Source organism: Chanodichthys erythropterus, chromosome 12 (assembly GCF_024489055.1).
Source record: "Chanodichthys erythropterus isolate Z2021 chromosome 12, ASM2448905v1, whole genome shotgun sequence".
NCBI classification, from domain to species: domain Eukaryota; kingdom Metazoa; phylum Chordata; class Actinopteri; order Cypriniformes; family Xenocyprididae; genus Chanodichthys; species Chanodichthys erythropterus.
Window position 1 is genome coordinate 25406435 of NC_090232.1, and position 16210 is coordinate 25422644.

The following is a 16210-nucleotide window of genomic DNA, read 5'->3' on the forward strand; positions in this document are numbered from 1 at the left end:
TACATCAGATATAAGCCGGTCATTACATCTTGATCATAGAAGCTTAAGGTGGTGAGATTGTTTTTTGCAACACCCAACTAATGATAAGCTTTGACTAGAAAATTACCAGACTAAATCAGATAACATATTCATATGAGACACAAATACCAGTGTTTGACCATGCAGTGAATGAGAGTAACAGTCACCGTCCCGCTAAGGGGATGCTTGGCACTCTCTTTATTTATTTAATTATTTATGCATGCTGCCTTTTTTTCATATCATAGGCCTATTTTAGCAATCAACATAAATTAGGTATCATTCGAAAGATTAAACACTCAACATTAATTGAAAAACCGTTTTTAAAATGAAAATTTACCATTTCCATTCCATTACCATGGAAACAGCACTTTAAAACCTTTTAGTGGACTCCTCTCCCTATGGGTGGTGTCATGTTTCATATTACAAAATTTATTTTAACTTTTTTATAATCAAAACTTTTATAATCTTGACAAAACACATATCGTCGGAAAGGTTCGTATTTGGGGACTGTTGTGTGATAGAAGTAATACTGTGACAGAAATGTAATAATTTGTTACAGGAGAACATCAAAAAAAAAAAAAAAAAAAAAAAATCAATGGAATGTGGATGACACTCTGTGGTTCTTTTTAGTATAGCACCTAAACAAATCTCATAGAAACTTTTTGTGGTATAAACTTGGATCACAACAAAAATATCTATTTTGTATAAAATATAAAATTTTTAGTATGGCATATTTGCTTTACAGTAAATTTAAACTTCTATCTATTTTACACTTTCAAATTTTACATGTTTTCACTCCAGCAATAATCTGCTGAGTGTCTTCTATAAAAAGAGACCACCCTTAGGTATGTAGTCCAAAGCATTCATGAATCACAACCATTAATTTTTGGATAGTGCATTTTCACGTCTATGCTCAAAAAAGGGGGTGGCAGTTAAGGGGTTAATAAAATGCTCTCAGTCTCGGGCATTATGCAACTCCCGGAAACTAGAATGAATTTGCAGTCCAAACAACATCAAATCCCAGATTATCATTGGAGAACTGCAAGAAGTATGTGCATTAATTGATTTACTATCTCTATAAGGGCCATTTATTAGAAACATAGATAATCCAAGCATATTTGTTTCAATTTCTTGTTTTAACTGTATAGTGGAGAACAGTAGAGGTAGGCCGAGTTTTACATTCCCATTTGCTCCACTAGCATAAAATAAAAACATAGCACTTACACAACTTTGCAAAAGAGGGAGGAAATAAGACGCATAGATTATGGTTGTCAGAAGAGAGAAAGATATATCCATCAAACCCTCAGCCTTGTTTTAGTAACTCCCTCACAGCACTGTTGAGATTTTAATTAGGCCTACTTTTGTCATTTAAAACCAATGTAGCCTACGTAATATAATACACAGGTATAGTGTTATGTGTGCATATTTAACAAATGAAAATATATTTTAAAAACTTAGATATACGATGTTGATAACCGTGGCAAAGTGTCCACTAAATGTGTTTCATGTAAAAATGTTAAAAGTGGAGCAACTACGCTCTCTATAGGACGGTTTTGCTATGTATGTGTAAAATGTTATTGGATTATTTCTGACATGGCGGAAGGTCTGCGAATTCTCCCTTTTAAAAGGCTTTTACTGCTGACTTTTTCACCAAGCATATACGTGTTTGTTTTTGAAGGTGAAGGCGATGCGTTAGTCTGCGATTTAAAAACTGATTATTTTATTCATATTTTGCAGCAGTTTATTCTTATAAACGAATGTAGCATGTAGGCTAAACGCTGTTGAAGCAACATTGTTTTGCACTAGAGTAAGTACCTTTCTTGCTTTCTTGTCAGTTTAATGTATAAGAGGCCATGAATACTAAAGAGATAATTCATTATGCTATACAAATAGAAAGGTTGCACAGTGATGGCAGCTATGAAGATATTGTACCATTACTGACAGATCTGAATAACATTTCTGTCACATTAGAGCAGATTCAAACTACAGAGATTGTGAAGGTTCTTTATAAACTACTTAAGGTCTGTCCAGTTGTGAGGGCTAAAACAATAGCAAAGAGCTTGCTCTCAAAATGGAAGAAGTTGTACAAGTTGTCACCTATGCTGAAAATTAATAACAAAGACACATGGGAAGACAAGGAACTAGAGACACATAACCTGCCTAATGTTGAGGAAATTCCCTCTGTATCCATTGGATCTCAGCACTTAAATGAAAAAGGGAATGCGAATCAAGAATTTACATGCAACACGGAGCAACATGATATAACAAAGGATGTAAAACAGGGCAAATGTGAAGACAGTAGTGTGGGCTCAGATAAGTTGTCTTCTGAAAAGCCTTGTTCAGCGAATGATGCTGCAGAATCTGTTCAGCTACAACATGAGGAAGAACGCTTCACTCCAGTCACAATGTTACATAGATCCGATAGAGAGGAAGATTTTAGAACATCAGTTCCTCAAAACACTAATCAGCCCAGCACTTCCTCTGACTCCACGGCATTGAGATCCAAATGTATCTTGCTGATTCTCCAGGTTCTTACCCCAAATCAGCAAAAAGACTCAGATCATATGGACAAACACAAAGCCCTTGCTCAGGACATTGAAGCACATGTTCATGCTCTTTACGGAAGAAACCAGCTTAAGTACAAGTCCTGCATCAGGAGCAAGGTGGCCAACCTAAAGAACCCAAAAAACCCTCATCTACGCCAAGGCCTTATGTCAGGACAGCTGACTCCAGAGGCATTTGCCAGGATGTCTGCAGAGGAAATGGCAGGGGCAGAACTTCGACAGCTTAGGGAAGGTTACACCACTTTGGGCATCAGTGAGCATCAGTTACCAGAGGCAGTGGAAGGGACACCCACCAATAAAGTTCGCTGCAGGCGCTGTGGCAGTTTGGACTGCAGGGTGTCACAGATGTCACGAGGGATGCTGTTCTTGCCCTCTTGGGTACGGAGTGGCAGTGCAGATGATGATTTGATGACTTTTATGACCTGTGCTAATTGTGGAGAGCAGTGGTACCACAGCAGCTGGGTTTGCCTTTGAGCAATGTATTGATAACTAATATGATGAATATCAGTATTGTTCTGTACTATTTGACCTTTCTGTGCACAGTTAAATCTAGTAAAGATTTTCCAATTATATTAACTTTCTTGTGGCTTTCAGTTTGGTGCAATGAACCCTCATAATGCATTCATGTCCATTTTGAAAAGATGTTTTAGGAGATATTAACCATTAAGAAAAAATTACATCTTTTGTGTGCATGTCCATTTTGACCCATGGATTTACATATCATATGTTATGCAGACTTTATTTATCTATGAGTTTCTTTTTTCTCAAATATATTTTCTTTTTTTTCTGGGGAAAGAAGAACATAAATGAAGAAGAAAGCCAAAATATTAAATGTCATGAGTGTAAATTTACTAAGTGATCCAATATTTTGTAGAGGGTGGTCAAAATGTCAATTTTCACTTGAAAATGACCTAGATTACAGGGTGTTAGAAAGATGGCAGTAGAATTTTTTTGGATTGATAGGTCTGTTAGTAAAATCTGTTGACTTTAGCAATCTTTTGTTTTATTATATGAAAAAAAAAGCACTTTTTGTTTTTTGCCCAAAGTTTGCAATGCCTAACTCAAGAAGTAGTAAAGTTCTCTTAATATCCTTTTAGATCCTAACTTTTTTATGGTATCGTAATTAATTTTAAGGCCCAATATGGTTCATTTTCAGAGATATGGGGATTTCAATGGGGCTCCATGAGTAAATTGGTAAATTGTACACATTTTCAGGGGTCAAAAAACAAATGTGGGTCACTTTGCACACCGATACTTATTGTGTTGAAGAACATTTCTTTAGGAATCTTCATTTTTAAGGTCCAGTATGGTTCAATCCCAGAGATATTGGGATTTCAATGTGGTAACATCTAAATTTAACAATTTCAAAATAGACCCGCATTGAGATCCACATATCTATGGAACTGAATGATATGGGGCCTTGAAATGTAAGATTTCAAAAGAAAAGTTTGTTAATAACCAGAATCTAAAATCACACTGAGAAATCTTTAATACCTTTTGAGTTACAGGCACGCAAACTTTGGAAAAATAAGGTTCTATGCAATTGTTTTGATAGAAAAAGTTGACACATTTCTAGTTTAGTTTCTAGTAACATTATTTGTTCTTCAGCTGTTCCTCTTTGAAAGAAAGAAAAAAAGCTGTATGAAAAGTGACCCACATTTGGTTTTTGATGTGTACAATTTAGCAATTTACACTTATAGCCATATTGAGATCCAAATATATCTGGAATTGAAACATGGGCCTTGAAAATACGGATACTAAAAGAAAGTTTGTTAAAAACTAAAATATAAAAAGATATTAAGAGATCTTTAATACTTGAGTTACAGGCATGCAAACTTCAGGCAAAAAAACCAACAACAAAACACAAAAAGTGCTTTTTCCAATTTTTTAACTGTCACTGTTGGTGTATGCAACAAAGATTGCTAAAGTCAACAGATTTACAAATAAACCTACCAATCTCTGTGTAAAAATAAAATAATGATACTGCCATCTTATTAATACATTATTCAGTAAGTATAGTAAGCATCCATGACATTTAATATTTTGGCTTTCACCATCACTATTTATGTTTGCCTTTTTTTTAGAAAAAAATGTTAACAAAATAAGAAATTTGAGCCAGGTAAGTTTCTGAAATTTGGTTGTTTTGACATGGAATGATTCTTTTAAAAAATATATTCAACCTCTTTCCTATATCTTACACACACCTTTTGGACTAAATTTAATTAATAAACATGAATTGATGAACCACTGCATAAAAAAAAAAAAAAAAAAAAAAAATTGAAAGTGAATTATTTTGAATACAATCTAGAGTAATATTTAGGATGTTTTGTTAGAAAAAGTAAGTTTTTTTCGTCTGTCTCTTTCAGAGGTCAGGAGTTTGGTATTTGCTACTCTATTAACAACTTTGACCACATTCTTAAACTAAATTAATGCATGAGAAACAGTAATTCAAGTTTCAGATCACCAAAAAAAGGAGAAGCACAACCCACGCAGCATGAACTTAATATGTTCTTGTGTCTAAGCTTAACAAACATGTGACAGAAAGTGTGCCACATGCAAAGAGCATGTGACCTGGTAATCTGCCCAAGATAGGGTCCAAAGGCTAGGCTGAATGTTTCAGTCCAATAAATAAATAAAGCAACAGATATCGCTCTTAAAAATATTGTTAATCTAAGTGTTGTTTTCTGATTTAAGGCATACACATTTGTAATGAAACAGACATGTCTTGAATGTGGAAAGATTCATATTGAAATTATATTTTATATAGGCTATATATTAAGCCTGTTGAGACAGGGCTGCCCTTTGACAGCTATTGAGCAACAGGAATTGACTCTTGATATGTTTTAAGTATTAATTACAGATTTAATCTCATCTTGAACTTTCTATTTGGTTTAGTGTTTCAGACAAGTTAGACATTTAGCCAATAGGGTAAACTGTTATCAAAGTAGGCCTATGTGTAAAGCTGTTCATGGCAACATTCCATGATGAGGCAAACATTGATTGTAATCTTTAAGATTGCATTATGTCCTCTTGCAAAGTTCTAACAAATCTCTAAGCTTTATATGTGTGTTTGTGATCAAGTGACATCAGAGAATGTGTGCTGTAGAACTAGCAGGGACAGTATTTGGTTAGTGACTCGTTGATAATGCTGTCGTTAATCATTGAAGGTTAATAATTAATATCCTATGCCAACCAAATATTACTGAGGAAAAGGCACTTCAAAGAGAATATTTAGTTTACACTTAAAGCATTTTTGTTACTGTATCAGGCGGCCCTCAGTTATGAAACTAAATCAGTTCATTTCCGTGTTGTTTTATTAAGTGATTTCATGTTAAGTATAAATGAGCACTCGGTCATATGAGCTTTAGTACAGAAGTAGCTTGTTTGGCCAACCTAGGGCGCCATGTCTTGGAGACGCTCCATACAGTGGAGGATGCTGGTTGTACTTTAGGAATGGCGCTGCTAACACAGCACTCCGACACTCATTGCTAAATTCTCAACGGTATGTATTATTCCTAAGCTAACTAAGCGTCTACTCTAACACATGTTTTAAATGTACGAAATACCAAGTGTAGAATTTGAGAGGACCTTTAAAGCAACGATGGTGCTGTTAAACAGAGTCTGTCGGTTTTATCATGCGATTGAATGGAATGCCACCACTTCATTTTCTTTTATACTAAAGCGATGTCTTGCCACAATATTACGTTTCCTTTGACTATTTGCTTTATGACGAGAAAACAGTCGCTTGTAACAGTCCTTCAGCTTGCTATTGATTAACTTCGAGTAAAAATGGGCTTGACTTCTTGAACCTACGTCGTATTCTAAAACGTTTTATGTTGTAGATGCACGAACAGCGTTTTCGGGTTGTTAAATGTTTGCTATTAAAATACGCCACGTGTAGCCCAGGCTTGCGTTTCGTTTAGCTTTACACTGTACAACTTTTATTTGCTACAGTTCTTCAAAATGTTCAGACTTATTCGTTTTCAGACTCATGTGATTCCGTAATGAAAAGCATATGTTAATAGCAATGTAGTAAGTCAAACTTAATAAACTGATACCTTGCATTATGATTTTGATTTATTTTTTAATTTTTATTTTTTAAAAGGTTTCTTTCATTTATTTTTCATATACTAAGTTATGAAGTGAGGGCTATCCGTGAAGATATGTCTCACATGATCGGCGCTTCCGGGGCTCCGATGAATGTAGCTACTCCTGTCACAGGACTGTAGGCTACAAAAAGAACCTTTTTTTTTTTTTTTTTTTTTTTTTTTTACGAACAGTGTTTTGGGCCAAAGGGTTCATCAGAACTTCATAGTAAAGATACTATTAATTAATTATTTATTAATTTAGGCCAGACTGCTCTGAAAATGGGGAGTTTTCCAGGACCAGTCTACACACCTCACCTCACCAAAAAAATACTGAAAATTTATACTGAATTTTTACTGGCCTACTACCACTTTTAACAAAAACGTAAGACCGTCAACTTCAGATTGTCAGATTTTCTTATATCTTCTATATTTAAATATAGATTTTCTTCTATGTATATATGCATATATATATATATATATATATATATATATATATATATATATATATATAAGCTTGCTAATTCTGGTTGCTAATTCTGGTTTTCATTTCAGGTCTATGAAAGTTCATGATCATGACCACCAAATCGTCTTTGCTGAAGGTGATTCTGCTGGGGGATGGTGGCGTGGGAAAGTCATCCCTTATGAACCGCTACGTCTCCGACAAGTTTGATTCACATCTATTCCACACAATCGGTGTAGAGTTTCTTAACAAAGAGCTGGCGGTGGACGGTCACACGGTTACCCTACAAATCTGGGACACAGCAGGCCAGGAGAGGTTCAGAAGTCTCCGTACGCCCTTTTACCGTGGCTCTGACTGCTGTCTGCTCACATTTAGCGTGGATGATAATCAAAGTTTCCTGAACCTCAACAACTGGACGAAAGAGTTTGCATACTACGCAGATGTCAGGGACCCTGAGAAATTTCCTTTTGTTGTTCTAGGAAATAAAGTAGATGTGACGGAGCGTCAGGTGTCAATGGAAGATGCTCAAAGGTGGTGTCAAGAGAATGGTGGATATCCATACTTTGAAACAAGCGCGAAGGATGCCACTAATGTCTCAGCTGCTTTTGAGGAAGCAGTTAGGCGTGTACTCGCATCTGATGATCGCACAGAACATCTGCTGCCCACAGACACTGTTGACATACGCAGAAAGCCGCGTTCTAATGGCTCGTGCTGTTGATGCTTTTTAATGAAATGAACACAGCTGTCTGAAACACTTCATATGTACTAGCAAATAAATGCACTCATCAATTCTATATGGCAGATGCCAGAAATTACATCTTGTGTGCAGTATGCTTACTTTGGTACAGCATTTCTGTCATCGCAGAGCTATATAAATCTCAAACACTTGTCTAGCTCTGAACAATGAACATAAATGAAGAGACTATTAAAATTACATGCCTTGTTTAAACTTTAAAATAATCTCTTCGGTCCACATACCTTTGTCATCCTTTCAAAGCACTGGATCACTTTCCTGTGTGATTTAGGTTGTCTAAATTATCAATGTTGGTAAACCAAACAGGGATCAGTGAGATCCTCCAGCTGACTAATATTCTAATGTTGTTTACAGTTGAGAAATAAACATTAGCTATTACACTCATGAACACTAGAACATCTAATTATGTGTTTTTGTCTCATTTTTTCGAGTGTATATGTAATGTACATGTGCCGTTACTTTAAGTGCCTTTAGCACAGGTTTCTTTGTCTTATTTAACAATCTTGCATCATAAGACATTTTGGAATGTCTTGAGTCATGAAGTGTGATTTTGCAGCATATTTGTAAATATATTTTGTATTAATTATCATTTTAGTTTGAATGGGCTAACAATTTATTATTGAATATGCCAGAATGTAAAAACTGAATGCTTAACTTATATCATTCCAAGACATTTAGGTGTGAATTTCCTTTTACATGGATCAGACATCTGTGCATAATTTCTGTCACAAAATGATTCTCATTATGATCCTGCAATGAACTGTTACTGAATTAAAAGTATTTGATTATAGATGATCGTTTTCATTATTAAAACTTTTATGGGGAATAATATTTCATTATTAATTTTTAATTATTTTTATTTTTTACCAAGATTTGTATTTTATTTTATTACTACTATTATTTGTAATTTTGCATTGAAATGTTGAGATATTTTTTAATAACAAAAATAGGGGCACAGTATTCTTTTTCCCTCGCCAGGTGGCGCTATTACGACAAAAATGCACATTTTTATGCACAAGCTGCAGGACTTAAAATAGAAGTGATGGTAGTTACCATACACCTATGGTGTTTTCTGTCTTTTCTTATTTTTAGTAGCCGCTATAGGAAAATTAATATCAAAGTGCAGTTAACCGTAAAACTGTTTGCGCTACAAACCAGCGTGTTTATAATTAAAACAATAGCCTATATTAAAATAATATGGTAATAAATACCTGTTTGCATCATCAAGCAGCATAACGAGCTGTATTGTACAGCTAAAAATAACTGGAAGCAAATGACACCGGAAGCCAGACACATTCAATTTAAAAATGGCCGCGCCCGCTATTACCTGAAAAATAAGGTGGGTTGGCTGTAGGCCTATGGCAAAGATATGAGGATGATACTCTATATTTTGCACAGTTGCTTTAAAAATAAATAAACACAAAACAATTAATATAGATCATAGAAAATATTTTACTAGAGAAGGTTACAAAAATCACTATACAGGATTCATAAAACATCTGACATCAAATAAAATGGACTATGAAACATCTAAGACTACAATTTCCATCAACATACAGTGGATTGTTTTGGGGGGAGGGGGGGGGGCACTGTCAATTGTAGTTCATTAGAACAATGGACTACACATCACTTAAAGTACTGCAAAACAAAATGAAATATCTTTCCTTCATGCAATAATGAGGGAACAATAGAACACCCAGGCACACATTTTCTTTTTCAAAAACAGGGTAAATAGATTAATGGACACATTCCTGTAAGCTGGCTTTAACAGAATTTAACATACAGCAAGAAATGGAATATTATTGGTAGTAAAACAATTGTATATGTGGACAATACTAACATGCTTATATTTACAGAGACATTACAGAGAATAATTATTTTAGTTAAAAGACGGATCAATAAAAAGAGAGTCATATTGTAAAAGTAGTAATAGAAAGAGAGAGAAACCAGTTAGGAAAAAGATACACTGCAAAAACAAGGCTGCATAATTTGACTGTAAATTCAAACCATTTTCAGAGTTCCATGCCCACATAGCAATAACTCACACAGAGGAGTCACAATCATTTCATAAATCTCATGGTAAACATTGATCTTGCCATAATAATTTCTATAAGACTGAAAAATACCTAGATTTAGCAACAAAACTGAAGGAAAACCTGTATGGCTGATGAGGGCAGTTTCTGTTAGACATAATTTGGAAATCATTTTGTCTTTTTTTTTTTTTTTTTTTTTTTTCATAAAACAAAAACATCTAAATTGTTCTGCCTCACAGATATATATATCAGTCAGCTACTGTTTTCTGGATATAATTTTGAGGGTTGAGTACTAGATAATACTCAAGACTGACAGATTTGAGACAATGTCCTTTGAAGATAAATATTTTTACCTGTGTGTGTTTGTGTTAATATACCTGCTTTCTATTACAATATTAGTGCAATTTGTCAAGAACCTGTATTATTCCCCCACCCCTCAAAAAAAAAAAAAAAAGAAAAAAAGAGAGAGTTGGAAAAAGAGGTGAATTCAGATATCTAAGATAGATAGAGCCCAGAGAACGATTCTAAATAAACAGACATTTTCAATACACAACCTGGCACTCATAATTAAAAAAACAACAACAACATTCATTCACTTTCACACATTTATATATATTTATATATGTATAAAACACCAAAAAGGAAGTTCCTGCAAAATGTTTGTGAGGAGTTAGTGCAGACAGTCTATCATGTAAGCAGCGCTTCACCAAGACGATGCATCATAAAACCAAACATAACCCAGTTATAACCATGACTCTACACGTGTACATACACTTTCTACCAATTCAAAAATACTTGCAAAAATGACAGTACAATACTAGTATACATACACTTTTATACCAGTGGTCTTTTATACCATGAAGTGAATGAGCAAAACACATCATATCACTATTAATTGTATCAGGGATGATTACACTCATCATTTGTTACAGATGGTAAATAACTTGCCTGAACGTGTTTCATCATGATTATAACCAACTTATAGCACTGTTATGATGTATAGTCAGGATAGCGCACTGCTTAGCAGTGTTAGTTTGCGCAGTGTCATCTGAAGGTGGCAGGTAATTGCAGCGGCCGTGTGTGTTTGTGTATGTGTGTGTGTGGGGAGGTGTTTTCTAGAGAGCAGGTTAGGTAGAGGTGGGGTAGAACAGAGCAGAAAGAACTGTTTATGAGTACGAGTTTAGACCCTCCTTGGAGCGCGACTGCACATCCTGCAATTCTTGATCATCCCTGGTCTTGATGTCCTGGTAGGCATGAGTCTGCTGACATGCTCCCTTTAGGTAGGCCCAGTTTGCTGCCAGGATCATCAGGTAGTGGATCTGTGAACAGTAGAGATGGGAAGGAGACAAAACAAAATAGACAGAGAGAGGGAGAGGGAGAAAGACAGAAGAAGAAACAGGTGGAGGGAAGGATTAGTCATGAGTGGGTTAGTTAGCCAAAGCAAGCTATAAGAGTTAAGACAGTATTAATTAGTTGCTCTAAGAACTGTTTAAGTAACTAAATCTCAGTGAATTATTATAGCTGCACCACATAGAAATCAATATTAGTCAATCAGAATACACTGGGAAAAAAAATACTTTGGACCAACTTAATTTTTTTTTTTTTTATATAATTTTATAACTGTAATGTGTAGTTCTCTGTTTTGTTTCATTGTGTTTTGGTTCTGTTTTCCCTGTTTTGGTTTGCCTGAGTTCCCTGTGCTTATTAGTTCCCATAGCTCTTAATTTACACACCAATTCTGTTTTCCGTTGCTTATTCAGTCTGTGTATGTAAGCCTTCGGTTCATTCAGTTCTTTTACATCTTTATGCGGTTGTTATACTTTTACTCCTGAAATCTTCTGCGTGTTCTTGTCGGATTATTATTCAAGACTGATTTTGTTGTATACTCCTTTATCATGTACTTTATTGCAGCCACTTCACCTTTAAAGATACAGCCAAATTGAGTATTTTTTTCTCAAATTATATTTTGATACAATATTAGAGCTGCATGATTCTGGATAAATTAAGAATCGCATATTTCTTTGTTGTTGTTTGTTTGTTTGTTTGTTTGTTTGTTTGTTTGTTTGTTTAAAAGAGAAATCATGATTCTCCCACAATTCTGAATAGGCAACAAAAAAATAGCACAATTTACTAGAGGTTCTGACAAAATGTTAATTGCTGCATAAAAATAATTAATTTGTAAATTAAATTATTTAATTAATTAAATAGTTTTGAATAAATGATTGAATGACTCACTCAAAATGACAGTCATTTGTCGTCACCTACTGGTGTAATGATATTTACTGATATTTAATTGCTATAATCTTTATTTGATGCTTCAGGTTACTTTCAAAAGGTGATTTTGATCGCTATCGAAGTTTATATCCGAACTATAAACGTTTATCCCAGTACTTCTGTGATAATTTTAATTATTGTAACACAGTCAGAAATAATGATACTGTGTAGTAAACTGTTTTATACTTATACATGACAACTGCTCTGTCTGGGTCAGCGACAGCACCAAAGCAGATTTGAATATTTTGCTGTGATCGTACTTTTCAAAGGTTTAATAGACAGCTGAATCATTGTCATTTAAGAATATGATCATGTGGGTGTTTGAATCAAGATCGTGATCTTTTAATAATTAAACATGCAGCTCTATGTATTAATTTAAAATATTTATTTTCCCATAAACATTCATACAAAGTTTGATTTGTTATAAAGACCATACCAAACTCAGTAAATCAATGTTTTCTTTAAACAAAATGTTACATTTTACATCATAATTTCACCATAGAAAAAGCTACATTAGCTATAATATAATATGAAAGTAGAATTTTCACTTAAAATAAAACTAAATATATTAGTTCATAATTAATTTAGTTTACTTACTATAAATATAGACAACCCACAATCAATTCTGCAGTCAGTAAAGCTACCTAATATGTGTTCTGCACATCAACACTCTGGTGTCAAGCGAAAGAAAGAACTACTGATATCCAAAGATATCAGATCTATCAAATAAAGAGAAATGAACTTCTCAACATAGATTGTTTATTTCTGATTATTTCTGAAAACAGGAACTATACTGGTTTGAGAATAATATAAAAGGCACAGAAACTATATGCTGTTTGAATTCAATAATAAACAGAATACTAAATTAAGTAGTAGCTGGATGAATCTAACAACAAAGGCTCTGAAAGACAATGGCATTTTTTAGTCATTTCCATGAATGCAAAACATCACATGAGGAGTTACAGTCACACCCTTCACAGGTACATGTAGCACAATTAAAATTTCATCTTTTGAGCATTAACACAACATTCATATCTTTCATAAAAGCAATAATTATGCTCTTCTCATCTACTGTACATACCTTGCCCTTTCTATCTGACTGAATTCTGGACTACTGGTGCCTCAGGGTGAATATAATCCAATGGAGAAACATAATTATCAAATACTATGTTTAATCTAGTTTTAATCCTGTCCATTAGGTGTTGTTGGACGGACAGAAGAGTTACATTCTCACTAGGCCTACTTAAATGTCATTTTCTCATAAACTGTAAATAAGCTACATTATTCTGGATTGGTCATAGGTGCTGTACTTGATAGGTGCTATATGAATTTGGTCCTAGATTAACATAGGTATGAAAATGTATGGAAAACATTAAGTTAGTGAAATAAGTATTGTCCTTGTTTGTCAAGAGATCCCACCTTGTCAAACTAGTACAGAAACACAAAGGTAAGCATTATTTTAACATTAGACTATAACAATAATAGGCACTATGTTGTCTATATAATAAATCCAATGCTATCAGAACTAACAATTCTCCATTTATTTCTCTATCTTACCTTTTTCCTGACCTCTTTTGCATTCTATCTCTTTTTCTCTCTATCTCTGAGAGCAACTTTCACAGACTTTGCAGTTGCCCTTGTACAAAAAACTCAAAATTTAGTGGTGTGACTGTGGTCGTAGCTCTTAAATTTCAACACAGCAAAGTTATACGTTGTGGCCATCACATAGATGAGCTGAATGGAAGAGAGACAAACCAGTGGGTGAGACCAAACTTCCCCATAAAAGCAAGTACAGCAGGTCAATCTGTGCCTAAAGATCCTAAACTGATGACAGAATTTAAGAATACTGCGAAATAGTACCACGGCACTATATTGTATTGTTTTCTCTACACGTCAGAGCAATTCTTTATTTAACAATTTTAGACCATTTTCAGCAATTATTCTAGACATAAACAAGTTACTTAAGAAAAAAATGAAATGAAATCTTACCAGCGCAATCACAGTGGCACCAGCTCCAGCACAGGCAACAATATATAGATGGTAGGACAGATAGAACTGCAATGAAATGTTATGAAATTAATTACTAACATTACTATGAAACTAACACAAGACTTCCTTGCTGCACAAAATGTAATTTTACTAATTTAAAATTAACCTGTCATACTCTTTTCTTAAAAAGAGTAATTGTCTTTTTTAAAGGTGAAAATTAACGTTTTACACTGCCTGTCAAGACTGAAACAAGCCAACATTCCTTAAGAATGTTTTTTTTTTTTTTTCTAAACTGTCCCCTTTTTTATTGATTTTTCTGACTAATATTTCATATCATGCTTTACAGGGTTAAAAAAAACGTCTTTACAATGCATATGTGGTGATCTTTAGGGACAAATTCGGTAAATCTTTACCTCACTAGTATTGCAGATGTCACTTAGCGTTGACCCACAGGCTTTCCCAGGGGTAGCGTTCCATGGGATTATTCCTGCAAATGATTACATACATTCATCTAAAATGTTATAAGGAATACCAAAGCAATACACTTGAATACTTACAGATTATTAAATGAATGAAGGATTATATAATTTTCCCACTGGAAGGGTTTCAGTAAATGCCAGGGATGGAAATGACTGATTGTACTTGTAAAAGGAAGTGTACACTAGTTAGCACTGACAAATTTATATCTAACCGCTACATTCTATTACAATCACTCACTTCTTACATTGTAAATTGATGCTGATTTTGCAAATCAGTATAACCCAAGTATTATCTAATGATTCACGGGTCAAGGTTATTACCATACTGCCGCACATCGACACAGATGTTGTCCACAGAGGTGAGATTGGCAATAGGAGACTTCATGGCACCACACGTGGTCCACATGTTATAAAAGAGGAAAACAGGCACCGCAGAGAAGCCAAAGATCCCTAGCCATCCCAATCCCAGAATGTAGGTGAGAAACACAAACTTAAAAAAAAGAAAAGAAAAGAGAGAAGTCTTGTTCAGGTTTTTGCAGTTAGTCCCTCATGCTAAATATCCAGTCAATATCCATATATACCAGAATAATCTCATAGTTTTGATCCTGTTTATTTCCTGCAGGGTATACAGTATGAATGTGACCAGAACGATGACCTATTTACCGCTGAATCACCTTGGATGTGCTGCCACTAGATTATCACTCATGTAACATACACATGTTTCTCAGTTTAAAAAACATCACAAGCGAAGACATACATACAAAGACACATTCATACAGGGCCTAAAGGTTTTAAAGATGGATCTTACTGGACATCTGCTGCAATTATAGGAATTCGGGTACATAGCACTGATCACATCAGATCTGTTCGCAAGATTTTAATGTTTATGGAGGGGAGTAAATGCATTTAAATGAGCTCGTACTGTATATGTTTATGTAAAGCGTATTTGCCAACCCACGCTCATTGGAAAATCATGCCTGTGGCGACATTTCCACAAAATTATATTATGTTGCTTTTTGCACATTTCATGACATATTACACAAAGTGAAATGATTCAATTTTACAAAGTGAAATGTCTGGTGAGTGGCGCTAAAAGTGCATTCAGTTTTATCTGAAACCAATGAAGTGAATCTGGCAGGATTGTAATTCATTGGTTGTTGTATGCATCAGAGCAGTTTGGAAATTTAATATCTGGTGAGTGGCACTAAAAGGTTAATGCTCTATGGTGTTCTACACTAAGCTATGTGGGGCTGGTTAAAGGGTTAGTTCACCCAAAAATGAAAATTATGTCATTAATTACTCACACTCATGTCGTTCCACACCCATAAGACTTTTGTTCATCTTCAGAATACAAATTAAGATATTTTTGATAAAATCTGATTGCTCAGTGATGCCTGCATCGCCAGTAACACTCCCTTTTTCAATGCACAGAAAACTACTAAAAACATATTTAAAACAGTTCACGTGACTACAGTGGTTTAACTTTAATATTATAAAGCGACGAGGCTTCGAAGCTTTACAAATCTTTTGTTTCAAATCAGTGGTGCAGAG

At 34.5% G+C, this 16210-nt stretch overlaps 3 protein-coding genes across 7 annotated transcripts in view; 2 read left to right on the top strand and 1 right to left on the bottom strand.

Annotated features, from left to right (window-relative positions):
- The first annotated feature begins 998 nt into the window (after positions 1 to 998).
- On the top strand, positions 999 to 8670 carry LOC137032671 (ras-related protein Rab-9A-like). Of its 3 annotated transcripts, none has more exons than XM_067404542.1 (2): positions 999 to 1066; positions 7223 to 8670. In XM_067404542.1, exon 2 carries the CDS (start codon positions 7237 to 7239, stop codon positions 7846 to 7848), a length of 612 nt encoding a protein of 203 aa, XP_067260643.1. In that variant the 5' UTR covers positions 999 to 1066; positions 7223 to 7236; the 3' UTR covers positions 7849 to 8670. The 3 variants fall into 3 exon arrangements, with proteins under 3 accessions (XP_067260643.1, XP_067260641.1, XP_067260642.1); XM_067404540.1 differs by lacking the exon at positions 999 to 1066 and adding an exon at positions 5594 to 6084 and having other exon boundaries at positions 7223 to 8669; XM_067404541.1 differs by lacking the exon at positions 999 to 1066 and adding an exon at positions 6094 to 7052.
- LOC137032670 (transcription elongation factor A N-terminal and central domain-containing protein) lies at positions 1073 to 4788 on the top strand. Its single transcript, XM_067404539.1, has one exon. The coding sequence runs from the start codon at positions 1872 to 1874 to the stop codon at positions 3054 to 3056; it is 1185 nt and encodes a 394-aa protein (XP_067260640.1). The 5' UTR covers positions 1073 to 1871; the 3' UTR covers positions 3057 to 4788.
- A 697-nt stretch (positions 8671 to 9367) lies between the features above and the next one.
- Positions 9368 to 16210, bottom strand: part of gpm6ba (glycoprotein M6Ba) — a 41576-nt gene continuing 34733 nt past the window's right edge. For 2 of the 3 annotated variants that reach the window (XM_067403113.1, XM_067403112.1), the window contains exons 4-7: positions 14981 to 15149; positions 14594 to 14667; positions 14181 to 14246; positions 9368 to 11236 (exon numbers count right to left, since the gene is read on the bottom strand). In XM_067403113.1, the coding sequence (XP_067259214.1) occupies positions 11084 to 11236; positions 14181 to 14246; positions 14594 to 14667; positions 14981 to 15149 (462 nt within the window). In that variant the 3' untranslated portion in view covers positions 9368 to 11083. Of the gene's footprint in view, positions 13926 to 14180; positions 14247 to 14593; positions 14668 to 14980; positions 15150 to 16210 lie in introns of all 3 variants that reach the window. The other variant, XM_067403114.1, reaches the window with a different exon arrangement.

What these genes read in the sequence shown, in the direction of transcription:
- LOC137032670 (XM_067404539.1), top strand. Translation starts at nt 1,872, where the DNA reads ATGAATACTAAAGAGATAATTCATTATGCTATACAAATAGAAAGGTTG.
- LOC137032671 (XM_067404542.1), top strand. Translation starts at nt 7,237, where the DNA reads ATGATCATGACCACCAAATCGTCTTTGCTGAAGGTGATTCTGCTGGGG.